This window comes from Aquarana catesbeiana, linkage group LG03, assembly GCF_042186555.1.
Source record: "Aquarana catesbeiana isolate 2022-GZ linkage group LG03, ASM4218655v1, whole genome shotgun sequence".
Taxonomy (NCBI): Eukaryota; Metazoa; Chordata; class Amphibia; order Anura; family Ranidae; genus Aquarana; species Aquarana catesbeiana.
In genome coordinates, this window is record NC_133326.1 from 130,814,575 (window position 1) to 130,830,678 (window position 16,104).

The following is a 16,104-nucleotide window of genomic DNA, read 5'->3' on the forward strand; positions in this document are numbered from 1 at the left end:
TTTTCTTTTTGACCACCAGCGGTTTACTACTGCTTTAAATAATCCCTGATACAGGGCAAGAATGGAGATTTACATTATTACAGATGCCTATGAGTGATCAGTCTCTTTAAAAGGCGCCTCACTTGCTGCCTAGAACTTAGCAACAGCTGCATTTTCACCCTGTTCATTGGCATGTTCTGCTGCCTTCAATGACTAGGCTGATCAGGGAATTTATAAAAACAGATGTCAATTTCAAATCATTAAATAGGAATTATAGGAAATGTTTTTTTTCAGAATCATACTTGCCTAGACGGATGCAGCCTTGATGTGATGCTGCATCTGTCCCAAGGCGGCTCTAATGCCGCGTACACACGAGCGGACTTTACGGCAGACTTTGTCCGGCGTACTTTTCTATGGACTTTACGACGGACTTTACGACGGACTTTCCGAATCAACGGACTTGCCTACACACAATCAACCAAAGTCCGACGGATTTGTACGTGATGACGTACAACCGGACTAAAACAAGGAAGTTCATAGCCAGTAGCCAATAGCTGCCCTAGCGTCGGTTTTTGTCCGTTGGACTAGCATACAGACAAGCGGACTTTTCGACCGGACTCGAGTCCGTCGGACAGATTTGAAACATGTTTCATTTCTAGGTCCGTCAAATTTTTGAGAAAAAAAAGTCTGCTGGAGCCCACACACGATCGAATTGTCTGACGGACTCCGGTTCGCCAGACCAAGTATGCCGTAAAGTCCGGTCGTGTGTACGCGGCATAAGGCTGAGAACCAAATGATCAAACACGACTGATTGCTTGGTTCTCAGTGCTCCGTGAGCAGAGAGCTGGTGACTGTCAGTCTCCACTGTCTGTTCTGCCCCCCCCCCGCTCACTGGAGCACTAAGCTGTGGAGGGGGTGGGAGTGGCTGGCTCAGGCTCTTAGTGGCTCGCTGAGTGGCTGAGCCAGGTACCGGTCAAGGTTCCTGGGTGGATCCCAACGACATGGTCAGGATCTTTCCCCAGCCTGGACCGGCTCTGTGACGTCAGCTGAGCCCGCTGTCTTCTGAAAATGGGTCACAGGAGTGCAGAACAAACTGCACTCCTGTGATCCACAGGAGAAGTACAGCCAAACGAGCTTTGCCTGTACTTCTTAAATTTTGTAGTGACAATATGTAGCCAATGTAGACACGGGCACTTGCACATTGCTCTGTAGCAAAAGCGCAGTAAAAATGCTTATGCTGTGTTTCAGATGCATTTTCAGATGCATTTCCCGTGTGGGTTGCCTGCACCTGTGAAAAATAGACATGTGACCCAAAAATGCACCAAAAATGCAAAACTATTTTACTATGATTTTAATGCGTTTTCCATTTATTTCAATGGGGAGCTGCATTTTTGGTTTTCAAAACCACACCAAAGATGCAGCATGCAGGACTTCAAAACGTACCGCACAGATAAGGCAGTGCTGTGAAGAGTCCCATAGGATTTAAAGGGAAACATTTTTCTTGTGTTTATCTTGCAAGGTAACAATGCAGGAAAAACATATCAGTGTGGACGGTAGAGAAAACATTAAAGTAAATTAGGCGGGTTAGCCACAAACTTGAAAGGTACTGTTTTGGAGTTATCACAGCCCTCAATATTGTAATGGGTTCCTCGCTAGACATTGACCCCATTTACTTGAATTTTGGGTAATTTTAAATCCTCCTTTCTGAATGAACATCTCTAGCGGTCTCCAGATTATTGTTTGCTGCATTAACATCAAATATAAATGATATAATAAAACATCAAATGGGTCTCCACACATCTCCCCCCTCCCCCCAGCTATAGAAGATTGGTTACAAGAACTGAATAGGTGTATAGCTTTTGAGAAACACACTCACTTTCTACATAACCCCATGCATAAATTTGAACACATCTGGTCCTGCTGGCTAGATGCCAGCATATTCTAATGTCATCTAAAGTATAAGAAAGAATGCCCTAGGGCCTTAACTCTTCGGGTTCCTTTCCCAATTACACAAATTGATAAAACAAACATAATATATACTGTACTTATTAAATTCCAAATTATTTTGAACTGCATTTGGCTGTATCGGTTTTATTGTTGTGTTTTTGTATTTACTTTGAAAACCTTAATAAATAAAATATGTTTGAGAAAAGCTTGGGTTAACGTTTAGGTTTTTATTTCTCTTCTTCTTATTATTTTTGAATGTTCTCATTCTACTCACCATCTTTTGCTAATTCTTCATAAAGCTCGTCCTGTTTTTGGTTAACTGGTTCATCCAGGATACATTCATAATCATCACCATCCTCTTCTTCCTGCATCCTTGGTGGAGGATCTGGAATAGCTTCATACTCATCTTCTGTCATAGGTGGGGGGACAATAATGTCTTCATATGTCTCTTCCTCAGAGCCTGATTCATCTGGAGGGGGCACAGGAACCATCATCATTGGCACTTTGGGAGGGACCATTGGAGGTGCTTCATAGTTAGGATCCTGTAATAAATATAGGAAAGATGTGAAGGGTATAATAGCAAGATGTGGATGATCCCATATCTAATATAAAAGTCTATGTAAATGTATTTACTTCATCTTCAGTAGGTTTGGAAGTCACTGTGGAAACACGTGGAGTTGGAGTAGGAACTGGTATTGGAACTTTTTGCCCCTGAGGCACTTCAATTTCTACATTCTCTTGAACCTACAACAAAATCAACAGTTTAAATTTTAATTCTATGTTTTCCTTAAAGCGGTAGTAAACCCGCTGACTTTCCCCCCCCCCCTACACCTGTAAGGGAAAAGGCATAATGAGCTAGTATGCACCGCATACTAGCTCATTATGAGATACTTACCTTAGAACGAGGCGCCGGCATCTCACCCTGTCCACGCCGAGGGAGCTGACATTTCCCCTCAGCGTGCCTTCCGGGTATCACGGCTCTGGCGCTGTGAGTGGCCGGAGCCACGATGTCGTCACTCCCGCGCATGCGCGCGGGAGACTTTTTTTCCGGCAAAGTCCGGCGGCTGCCGGGCTGTCAGCCGAGAATCCCCTGTGCGCATGCGCCGCTGCAGTCAGCGGCTCATTGGGAGGGGAATATCTCCTAAACCATACAGGTTTAGGAGATATTTTTTTTTACCTACAGGTAAGCCTTATTATAGGCTTACCTATAGGTAAAAGTTTAAAAAAATGGTATACAACTGCTTTAAGTCTTGTACAGTTGTTTAGGCTCCTCACCTTTACTGAAACTGCTTAGTCATAGTGTGTATTAGAGGCAGCAGCAAGTCAGATTCAGCTACCTACACTGTCATCTCTCCCTCTTTCCTCCCCAAATTGACTACCCCTGGCCCACTCCTTTCATATATTGCATTTCAGTTCTTTCACTCATGGAGGCACTTCATCACATGCGGGCCTTGCCAAGAATGAAAAGCATGCAAATGCAGCTTGCCTAGGAACACTTAAGCCTAGTACACAAAATGAGATTATCAGATGAATGATCATCTGTGTTTCTTTGGATGCTAATCTCTATATCGAAAACGAATAGGTTACTGAAGTACGAAAAATTTTGTATGACAGAATAAAAATTCAGAAGTGATGTAATGTGTTGTTGTGCATAAGTATTGTATTTTTCCGACGAAAAGTGTACTAATCAAATGAAAATCGTACGAGAAAAATTTTCGTGTTTTTCCCTTCGGAAGATTTTGAACGACAGCTGTGTACTAACGATCAGATTATTGTACGATCTCATTGAAAGCGGAATTTTTTGTACGATATTCTGATTGTGTGTAAAGTGCTTTACTCCTCCACACTGACATCCCTCCATCAAGGCATTTTGATATTTGCAAAACTCTACCAAAGAGTCAGCCCACTGTTTTTATCAGGGCCAAGGACAGGTGCTGTGATAGTTTAACAAAGCATCCTGCTGGCCCATTCCACTACTCATAATCTGCCTGCATTGCATAGCCCAGAGACCAAGTTATGATATCAATCTAAAATTATCTAAAATAAGATATGACAAAAAAATTCAAAGTTGTAATACTAGCGCTCAGACTTAGTAAGATGGTGTAAAGCAGCTGACACAATTTTCTGACCACAAATTAGAAAATATCACTTCATAAATAAATGTAGCAGTAAACATGAATGAATCATATATAAAATAAACATTAATTCCAAGAATAAAACATCAATGCAATAAAGAAGGTGTCCATAGGCGTGCGCAAGGGGTGTGCCAGGTGTGCCTGGGCACACTCTAATCCTGGAGTTGGCAACCAGTCAGTTGTGGACAGGTCACAGTAAAGCCGCGATCCTTACCCCAAGAACCTGGACAGGATAGGCGGCGGGGAGTGGAAATTTGTGGAACCAATCTGTAGCAGCTGAAAGTAGGCTTCTTCTCCTCTCCCTCTCGCCGACATTCAGCTGCCACAGGAGGAAAATAAAGGGGATTGGTACTAATATATGCCACCCTTCTTGTCCCAGTTCCTCTTCTTTCTGCTACCCAGGTCCCTCTGTGTGCCCCCCCATTGTTTCAGGATTATGAGCGGGCATAGGCGTGCGCAGGGGGTGTGCCTGGGCACACCCTAATCTACCGGTGCCACGCAGATTCCCCTGCTGATATTTCACCAAAGCCCCCCAATGCAGCTCCCAAAAAAAAAAATTGTAAATAATGAAAAAATAATAATTAATAAAAAACTACTGACACCAACTTCTGACCTACTAAAAAGTCCACTGCTCTGCTGATGCCATCCACTGCCCTACTAACACCGTCCATGTTTTAATACATTTTGGAGTGCACACCGTAATGCAATAGGCTGCGCACACCTATGTGAGTGGGGAAGAGGCCAGTTAATATGTCACAAACGCATATGTGTTTGAGCTTTGAGGTGCACACCCTAATGCAATAGGCTGCGCACACCTATGAAGGTGTCCATTCAAATAGTCCCAATAGAGAATGCAAAAAAACCCAGAGTGTATTGAAATTTTCAGTGGTCAAACAGCGCCTTTCTCACAATAATCACTAAGGCTTTCCACGCTCATACATAACAATCTCCACAAAGCATCTTCTCCAAACAATTGCAGTGAATGTTCTACCTCCTGACATTCAGGACTACATGCTGTTGAACATCAGGCGGTAGCACATTCACTGCAATTGTTTGGAGAAGGGGCATTGTGGAGATCGTGATGTATGAATAAATAAAAATAAATAAATAAATGAATAAATAAATAAATAAAAAATAATATCATACAATCCCATATACCCAATCCTATACCCACAGTTGATCCAGAGGAAGGTGAAAAACCCCAGCAAAGCATGATCCAATTTGCTACAGCAGGGGAAAAAATTCCTTCCTGATCCCCCAAGAGGCAATTGGATTTACCCTGTATCAACTTTACTTATATATGTTAATACCCAATCATATTATGTACATTTAGGAAAGAATACAGGCCTTTCTTAAAGCAATCTACTGAGCTTGCCAGAACCACCTCTGGCAGGAGTCTATTCCACATTTTCACAGCTCTTACTGCGTAGAAACCTTTCTGTATTTTGAGATAAAATCTCATTCCTCTAGACCCCCTTGTCCTCTGTGATGACCGTCAAGTGAATAACTCAACACCAAGTTCACTATATGGACCCCTTATATATTTGTACATGTTGATCATATCCCCCCTAATCTCTTCTCAAGAGAGAATAAATTCAGTTCTTTATTGAGGCCCCAACTAGGAATGATGCTCCGTTGGACTTGGTAATCTCAAACAATGCAGAGCTTGTTACTAATGTTCATATAAAGGAACATCTGGGTAGCAGTGACCATAACATGATTTCATTTGATGTTAGCTGTAAGCAAAAAAACAAATACGGGAAAGATAAAAAAAAACACAACACTTTAAAGCGGAGTTCCACCCAAAAGTAGAACTTCCGCTCATCGGATTCCTCCCCCCCTCCGGTGTCACAGTTGACACCTTTCAGAGGGGAGGAGGGTGCAGAAACCTGTCTAAGACAGGTATCTGAACCCACTTCCGGGAATAGACTCCCATGGGAGTCACGCCCCCTCCCGCACTCCCCCGCTGTCTCCTGGGAAAGGCACAGGTCCCAGGAGATAGCGGGGACCATTGAGAAAGCGCAGCGCGACTTGCGCATGCGCAGTAGGGAATCGGGAAGTGAAGCCGCAACGCTTCACTTCCTGATTCCCTCACTGAGAATGGCCGCGGCAGCACCCGAGGATCGAGGGACGGTTCGGTCTTGGGTGCCGACATCGCTGGACCCTGGGACAGGTGAGTGACCTTATTTTAAAAGTCAGCAGCTGCAGTATTTGCAGCTGCTGACATCTAAAAAATTTTTTTTCGCGGGACTCCCGCTTTAAGAGAGCAAATTTTCCAAGGATGAGGGCTGCTCTCCAAGAGTTAGACTGGGAGGGAATATTGGCATTGATTAATACAGAACAGAAATGGGAGTTCTTCAAAAAGACTGTTTGTGAACTCACTGCAAAGTATATTCCCATGGGCAATACGTTTACAAGGCTAAAAATAAAACCTATGTGGCTGATGGCCAAAGTTAAAAAAAGCTATAAACAATAGGAAAAGAGCTTTTTAAAAATATAAAAATGAAGGAACACTATTGTCGTTTAAATGTTACAAAGAATATAACATAATATGTAAAAAGGAAATCAAGGATGCAAACATTCAAAACAAATGGCAGATTGCAAAACATAACAGGACAAACCCCAAAAAGTTCTTCAACTATATTAACAGTAAAATGGTCAGGTCTGAGCATGTAGGCCCTTTAAAAAATAATCTAGAGTGGGTGACTGGGGACAAAGAGAAGGCAAGTTTATTAAATAGTTTCTTTAGCTCCATGTATACAAAGGAGCATGGGGGAACTCATGTCCATAATGAGTTGTATTGACTCAGCCCCAAATGATCCACAATGGCTCAAAAGTGATATGGTCCAGAAATATTTAGACAGAATAAAAGGTGGATAAAGCACCTGTACCAGATGGCATCCACCCACTGATCCTAAAAGAATTGAGCTCTGTCATTTCAAAGCCATTGTATATAAATTTTAGGGACTCATTGATGATGGGAATAGTACCACTGGATTGGCGTAGGGCCAAAGTGGTGCCTATATTTAAAAAGGGACCAAAGTCTTTACCAAGTAACTATAGACCTGTTAGTTTAACTTCTATAGTTGGGAAGATACTGGAGAGTTTAATAAAAGACCACATCGATGAGTTCTTGCTGGAAAAAAATATTTTAAGCAACAGACAGCATGGATTCATAAAAGACAGAAGTTGTTAAACAAATCTGATTTATTTTTATGAAGAGGTAAGTGAAACCTTGGACAGAGGGGTGGCTGTGGACGTGGTATACTTGGATTTTGCAAAAGCATTCGATACAGTTCCCTACACACGGCTAATGTATAAGGTAAATTCTACAGGCTTGGAAAATAGAATTTTTGTAACAGCTTACCTGTAAAATCCTTTTCTTGGAGTACATCAAGGGACACGGAGCCATAGTAATAACTATATGGGTATATAGGCCACCTTTAGGTGATGGACACTGGCACGCCCTAAGACAGGAAGTTCACTCCCTATATAACCCCTCCCATTACTGGGAGTACCTCAGTTTTGTAGCCAAGCAATACACGTGTAACCAAAGAGGGGTGGGATCTCTGTGTCCCATGAAGTACTCCAAGAAAAGGACTTTACAGGTAAGCTGTTATAAAAATCCTATTTTCTTTATCGTACATTACGGGACACAGAGCCATAGTAATAACTATATGGGATGTCCCAGAGCAATGCTATCTGAGGGGAGGGAGACACAAACAAAAAATAGGACACCATCAGACTTGAGGACCTATACTGCAGCCTGCAGCACACTGCGCCCAAGGGCGATATCCTCATGCCTTTTTACATGATAGAATCTAGTGAGTGTATGGACTGAAGACCAAGGTGCGGCCTTGCAGATTTGAGCCATGAAGGCATGGTGATGCACTTCCCACGAAGCACTAACAGCCCTGGTAGAGTGCACCTTGATTTGAAAAGGTGGAATCTTCCTCTTCAAACCATAACCTTGAACAATTACTTGCCGAATCCACTTAGAAATAGTAGACTTCGCTAGTGCCTATCCTTTCCTAGGACCTTCAGGCAGCATGAACAAAACATTCGTTTTTTGAATCTGAGCAGTGACTTTCAAGTAGACTTTGACTGCTCTCACTACATCCAGTGAATGCAGCGACTTCTCCGTAGAACAGGGTTCTGGAAAAAATAAAGGTAGAACAATATCCTGATTTAGATGAAAACCTGACACTACCTTCGGTAGAAAGTTAGGATGAGGATGCAATACTACCCTATCCTTGTGAATAATTAAATATGGCTCTTTACAAGGAAGAGCAGCCAACTCTGATACCCTTCTTGCAGAAGATATGGCTACCAGAAAAACTAGCTTCCTTGTCAAAAGGACCAAGGGAATATGTCGTATTGGCTCAAAAGGCTGTTTCTGTAATACCGACAAAACTAAATTCAAGTCCCAAAGGTTCAGGGGTGCCTTAACCGATGGATTAAGCCGCGTTACCCCCTGTAAAAAGTTACAGACCAAAGAATGCGAAGTAAGTGGTAGTTGAAACAATACCAATAAGGCCGAGACCTGGCCTTTGATAGTACTCAAGGCCAGCTTCATCTCTAACCCTATTTGTAGAAAGGCAAGGATTCTACCTATGACATACTTTCTGGGATGCCAACCCCTGGATTCACACCAGGAAACATATGTCTTCCAGATTCTATAATATATGACTCTGGAGGCCGGCTACCTTGTAGATACAACTGATCCTGAAAGCCCACGCTTCCTCAGAATGTGGGTTTCAATAGCCAAACTGTTAAATTTAGCGCTTGTAAGGTAGGATGGAATACCGGACCCTGCGAGAGCAGGTCTGGATGTGGTGGAAGGGTCCATGGGTCCCCTACCGCCATCTTTACAATTTCTGCATACCTTAGATCTTCTGGGCCATGCCGGGGCTACAAGAACCACCGGCTTTCTTTCCTGCTTGATCCTGCAAAGAAGTCGTGGAAGCAGCAGAATAGGAGGGAATGCATAAATCAGTGAAAACTGATCCCACGGGGTCACCAAGGCATCTGTTCCACATGCTAGAGGATCCCTTGTTCTTGACACAAAGTTGTCAATCTTTTTTGTTGAACCTGGATGCGAATAGGTCTACATCCGGGATCCCCCATCTCTGGAATATTGCCAGGAAGATATCGGGGTGAAGGGACTATTCCCCCGGGAACAACTGCTGGCGACTCAAGTAGTCCGCCTGCCAATTTTCTATTCCTGGAATGTAGACTGGAACATGATTTTCTGCCCAAGCTAGGGTATGGTTTACCTCTCTCTGGGCCGCAAGACTTCTTGTACCCCCCTGGTGATTGATATAGGTCACTGCCGTGGCATTGTCGGATTGGATTCTGACAGGACAATTCTGTAATCTGAATGTCCAGGCCCTCAGGGCCAAGCGTGCTGCCCGAATCTCTAGAATATTGATATTCGGATCTGGACCACTTCCCCTGGGCAGTCGCCTCCTCCAGGACTGCTCCCCAACCCGAAAGGCTGGCATCTGTTGTTACCACTTCCCATGTGATTGGTAAGAAGGATTTCCGCTTCTGCAGGTTCTTGGTTAACCACCACCAACTTAGGCTCTGGCGCACCCTTGGAGATAGATGCATTGGCAGGTTCAAGGCTTGGACATTTTTGTTCCAAGCGAATAGGATACTGTGTTGCAGCAGTCTCGAACGAAACTGAGCATAGGGAACGGCTTCGAACTAAGCCACCATCTTCCCTAACAACCTCATGGAAAGGCAAATAATAGGGTCTTTCTTTGCTCTGACGACCCGGACCAGCTCCTTTATGGCGCTGATCTTTGCTTGTGGCAAAAATACTCTTTTCTGCTCTGTATCTATGATCAGACCCAAGTATGTTGGCCTTCTTAATGGTTTTAAGGAAGATTTCTCTAAGTTGAGAACCCAACCTAGACTTTTCAGGTAGTTGACTGTGGTGACCACGCTTTTGTCTAAGCGGGCTACTGACCTGTCTATCAAGAGCAGGTCGTCTAGGAATGCAATAACTGTTATACCCTGAGCCCTTAGTCTGGCCAGAGGAGGGGCTAGAACTTTTGTGAACACCCGGGGTGCAATAGCTAGTCCGAAAGGCAAGGCTACAAACTGAAAATTGAGTTTTTCTACCTCGAAACTTAGAAATTTCTGATGAGCGGGAAAAATGGGCACATGCAGGTATGCATCCTTGATGTCGATTGATGCCAGAAGCTCTCCTCCTTGCAGGATGGAGACTACTGACCTGATTGATTCCATGCGAAAACGATATTTAGAAATCGGTTCAGATCCTTGAGATCTGGAATGGGTCTGACATCCCCATTTGGTTTTGGCACCATGAAGAGATTTGAATAAAACCCCAACCCCTGCTCTTCCATGGGAACCTCCATGATCACTCTTTGAGACAAAAGCCGGTCTAAAGCTTGAAAGAGAGACTTATTTTTCTCTGGATCTTTGGGGACATTTGGCCTCAGAAACGAGGGGACAGAAACTCCCGGAACTCTAGTTTGTAACCCAGAGCTATTGTGGAGAGCACCCATCTGTCCCGAAATTCTTCCTGCCAGACCCTTGAGAACTGCAGAAGTCTTCCCCTCACTCGTGCAAGCGGGGGCGCCCCTTCATAAAGAGGCGTTAGCATTCTGCTTTGTAGGTTTCCTTCCCCAGGACTTCTTCTATCCCTGGGGTTGACCCTGAGGTTTACCCCTTGAACATGACAGCAGAGGACATTGCGACTGCCTAGAGGCTGACGCCCCTGACCCTGGAGAAGGAGCCCGTTTAACTGAAGGACGTTTATTCCTTTTCTTAATTGGCAAAAGGGTACTTTTCCCACTTGAAATTTTCTGGATGTATGTATCCAAATCCTCTCCAAACAGCCATTCACCGTGAAAAGGAAAACCAGCCAGGAGTTTTTTGCATGTCGCTTCGGCTGACCAACATTTCAACCATAAGATCTAACGCATATGCACAAGTACAAGCGTCAGGTGCGAAGCCTGAAGGATAGAATCTCTAATAGCGTCAATAGCAAAACATAATGCCCCTGGAAGCTCTAGTAAATCCCGTGCCTGTTTATCAGGGATGACCTTGAGCACCTGTCTCAACTGGTCCTTCAGGGATTGACATACACCTATTGCCGCCACTGCGGGTTGAGTTACTGTCCCTGCCAAAAAAAATTAGCTTTTTAACAGGAATTCCAATCTTTTATTGGTTGGATCCTTAAGCATTTGAGCATTGTCTACTGGACAACTTACATTTTTATTCACAGAGGAAATAGCCGGTATATTCCATTTTTTTTTTGAATTTTTCCTCCATAGGATAAAGTGTAGAGAACTTTTTAGGATTGAGAAAATGCTTATCTGGGTGATCCCACTCAGAATACATAAGCTGTTCCAACAATGGATGGACAGGAAAAGCATGCATAGCTTGGGGAGGCTTTAGGGAACCCAAAGAGAAAGTGGGTTTTTCAGCTGCCTCGTTTAAAGGTAGCTTAAATGTGGAGCGAACCATTTCTGTCAGCGATTGCACCAGCAATTTTTCAGATTGTGAAGCTGAAAAAGGCTCTTCCAGAATTGATTCCTCGGAAGAGGAGTCAGCCTCCTCACGGTCCCCTGTGGGGGCCTCATCCTCCCCTGCCCATCGATCCTCTGCTTGAGGGTCCTGGGCGGTAGCAGGGGACCTATCGCACTTTCTCCCATGCTGGGAAGATGCGATTAGAGCAGTCAATCTTTCCTCCAGCCCAACCAAAGCTGAGGAGAAAACATCCTCAGTAATGTAGACAGGGGCTGAAGTGTTGGAAACAGTTGCAACACTTAACAAACCCGATGGCTCACCCTGATCAGCTACCTCTGGATCTTCAGGGGGGATGGCATTGCTGGAGTGAGACTAGGGTCCTCAGAGCCTGAAGGTGATACCTTTGGTCCCCTCTTTGAGGAAATTGTATGTCCTCTTCTAGAATGCATAGTAAGCACAAATGCAGAGGTACTTTACAAGGAAAAAATGCACCCACTGCTGAGCAATAGTTCAGTAATTGTTACTGCTATTATGCGCTCAGCCTGAAGTGGAGTAAATGTGCCTTGGGCAATGCCTGTGTCTCACACTCACATGCCCAGGACTGCTTCTGTGTCCCTCCGTTAGTCCAAATGAGATGGACAATGGAGCTTTTTTATAAGCTAATCTGCCCTCTGCTGTGACGCCTGCGCCAAGGCCGTGCTAAGCCACGCCCCCCTTACTTCCTCACTACACCCCCCTCTTTTTTCAAAAAAGTGATTCCTGCTCGCACGCGGGCCTCCGATCCGATTGGATCAGCGTGTGGGGAGGCGGGGGAGGAGGAGAGCACGGGGGTAGAGGAGAGCTGCCGTTGCTGAGGGTGGTGGAGGGGGGAGCGGAGCGGCAAACCATCAGATCATACAGCACCCCCCCACCTGCTCCTTAAGAGGGGAGAAAAGAGCATTCCCGAATGGAGAAACTTCCCAAATCCCCCCCTCCAACCTCTTACCAGTGGCCAGGACGGATAGCTGGAGGAAGCCATGCAGCTTCAGCTGACACAGAGCGAGATCTGAAAGCATGGAAACAGGTATGTGCTCTTTACAGCCCCCAGTGGTGACTTTAGGCATGACAACATTTACTGTATAGGAGAAAACCAAAGGAAAATTATTTTTTTTTAAATTCCTTAGAAATCTCTACTTACCTTATCCCGCCGCAGGGTTCTGTGGTACAACCAAACAGACCCAATCTTCGCCCATCACGGCGGGCTCCGTTAAAAAAACCTTCAAGGACTGGGGTCCCTTTTTATCGGGGTTCCACTACCCTGAACCCATATAGCACCCTGTCAGTAAGCTTTATGGCACTGCAATCTGACCAAAGCACTGAATCCCAGGGTCCAGCTCTCAAAAGAGAACCGTTACAGGCAAAACCTTGTTCTTCCGGCACGAGGCCCGGGTACCAACCACCTTGGCCTCAATTGCACTTTGGATGGATCCGGTTGCAAAGGCTTGCTCCAGTGGAACCTCTGCATAGCACATCTTTACTCGTGACCCACACCTAAGACACTGGTGAAAAAACTGAGGTCTCTTTTCCCAGTACATATCCTTGGTCACAATGGCTACCTAGCATTTTGATTAGAAAACAATACAAAAACCATTGAAGGCAAAGGAAACAAAAAGATGAGAAATAGTCAGAGTAACATAGTCTATGTCCATCCAAAGTGCCATTGAGGCCAAGGTGGTTGGTACCCGAGCCTCATGCCGGAAGAAACAAGGTTTTGCCTGTAACGCTTCTCTTTTGAGAGCTGGACCCTGGGATTCAGTGCTTTGGTCAGATTGCAGTGCCATAAAGCTTACTGACAGGGTGCTATACCTTTGGCCCAGGAGTTCTGCCGCTTGCTGTTAAAAAGGGAAATTCCTAGTGAACTGATATTTTGTAAGATTAAAATTTTTATCCCAACTGTGATAATACGGTAAGCAATTATTTTATTTATGTCTTACCTCTTTTTTTACTTGTCCCTGTCGCTCCATCTGGTCTCTCTTCTGTCTCCTTGCTCTCTCTTCTTCTGCTTTCTTTTGGTTTTCTTCCTCTGCTGTCTTGGCCATGTTTTCAAATCGTGATCTTAGATTGTGAGCATCACTTGTCACTTAAAAAAATAAATGCTGTTATTACGATTTTCACTGTAAAAAAAATACTACACAACCTTATCTTTTTTTCTGCAGCCCTCAAGCATAAATGTGATCCGAACACAACATATACACTTTGAAAATGGTAAAAATCGGAAAAATAATACATAGGCTCCTCAACACTCTAATATATTACCTTAAGCAGATACTTGCTGATAAATTTGCATAAAGCACTGGCAAAAGTTTTTTGCTTTTGAATAAGGGTTGGAACCAATGTGGCAATAGCAATTTGGTTGAAGCAGTTTCCCCAAGAAACAAGCAATACATTGGTTTATTGTCTCTAGAGAATTAAATTACAGCCGGCACTGGACAGCCTGACAGTCCACCAAACAGTGCCTGTAATTATACAGTGCCAGCCTCACTCAGAAGAGCTGGAGTTAGCAGTGTGGGAGTGGTGGAGCCTCTCCTATCTCAGTTAAGTAACCACTGACACTCTGAATCTATCTGATCACCTACTGGCTGGCCAGTGCAAGCAGGCACGTCTCAGCTTATCATCAGTGTAGTGATTTTTTTCACTGACCACCATTGCAAGGGGGACACTCCATCGTGGTAGGAGGACACAGTACTGACTACTAGTGTAAGGGGACACTTTTCCACCGACCACCATGGTAAAGAACACCAGTGTAAAGGCAGACTTTACCACTGACTACCAATATAAGAGTATACTACACTGACACCAGTGCCTCTTCTCTGCTGACCATTGCTAGAGACACATTTCCACTGACCACTAAGCTTTCCACTGACAATCCAACATTAGAGGTCACTTCTCTTCTTGCAGATTAGTCAGCTTAGGAGTAATTTTGAGTCCTTTTAACATTCTGCCATTTCACCCAGCCCTGATGAAGGGGGACTGTGTGCCTAAAGTCTTTGCTGTCATTTGCATTGCTTGTTGTAACCAGTTGAACAATAAACATTGGACTCTTAAGGATTTTTTGATCTATTACCATAGGTTTTAATTTATGTGTCTTATGTCCTCCTATGTTAGACCATCTGTTCATTGAGAGGTTGTTTTTTTCCCCAAGTGCTTTCCTAACACCCAAACCCTAGCAAGGGAATGCAAGGACCTGCACTTTGGGAAGACAAAACGGTCTCTCAATACACAGGTGGTCCAGCATAGGAGCGAAAATTATAGAGGCCTGGACTCACCATTATTCTACACCATAACGAAAGGGGACATTCTTTAAAGGATAGCGAGATGTACATTTTGACAGAAAAGACAACTGGTTCAAAAAAGGTACATATATTGCTTTTTTGCCATTTCTAACCTGGCAATTTCACAAATCACACCTTCGGCCATGTATACCAATAGACAAACATATAAGTAGACCTACTGACACCAAGGGATGGGATTATGTAATTCAAACGGGGTGAATTCACAACCTTCACGCCTCTCATTCTATTCTTTGACAATCAGCATCTGCCTTGACACATTCTATGGTGACTGGATTAATGTGACTGTGTTGCCCTTGTGTCTATAAATGTCAGAGTAAGTTCCTGACACTCATTAGAACTAAAGAAGTTGTTGGATAAGCTGCAAAACATATTTAACATTACAGAACAAGTCAAGTCGAATGTGGCTAGCTACTGCTAGTTTTACCATGACTGAAAAAATTAAAACCATCACAGACACCAGGGTAATCAATTTATTACATTGCCGAGGGTAATTTCTGCTCATAAAAGTAGGCTTATATGAAATTAGTGTCCTCTTTTTAAAGGAAAACTGTAATAGTTTATTTTAGTTGTTTTATTTAAGTTTATACATTTTTAACTTGTTGTTTTATACTTGTTTTTATCAGAGCTTTTTTTCTCAGAGAATAGGTTCAGGAACTCCCCTTTTCAAGTCACCCCTTGTCTTCGCCTCCTATCCACCTCTGAGCATTGTCCCTTGGTTCCACCCTCTACCTACCTTCCAGTGAATACAGAACCAAGTATCATTTTGTGGTGCTAAGTAATTTGTATAGATTTTATTAATAAGCAATAAAATATACAACCCCCTTTCAACAATAGATCCTCCCCAACAACAGTAGACCTCCCCCAACAAAATGACACCCCAGTAACAACAGATCCACCCCAGCAACAATAGACCCTTGTCAGCAACAACAGATCTCCCAGCAGCCAGCATCAATAGACCCTCCAGCAGCCAACAACATCAAACCCCTCTCTCATCAGTAGATCCCTCCCAGCAACAATTGGCCCCCAGCAACGATAGATCCCCCAGCAGCCAGCATCAATAGACCCTCCAGCAGCCAACAATAATAGACCCTTCCCTCAACAGTAGATTCCTTCCATCAACAATAGATCTCCCAGCCTCCAGCACACCCTAGCACCCTTTGCCATTACATACATTCAGCGCAGGTGGTGCCAGAACTGCGTTCCCCCAC

General features: G+C 43.9%; 1 protein-coding gene across 1 annotated transcript in view; it reads right to left on the reverse strand.

Annotated features, from left to right (window-relative positions):
• The window catches only part of LOC141131682 (src substrate cortactin-like), a 100,397-nt gene that overhangs the window by 13,004 nt on the left and 71,289 nt on the right, over positions 1-16,104 (reverse strand). The window contains exons 14-16 of the mRNA XM_073619234.1: positions 13,538-13,683; positions 2,560-2,670; positions 2,201-2,468 (exon numbers count right to left, since the gene is read on the reverse strand). Coding sequence (XP_073475335.1) covers positions 2,201-2,468; positions 2,560-2,670; positions 13,538-13,683 — 525 coding nt within the window. The remainder of the gene's footprint in view (positions 1-2,200; positions 2,469-2,559; positions 2,671-13,537; positions 13,684-16,104) is intronic.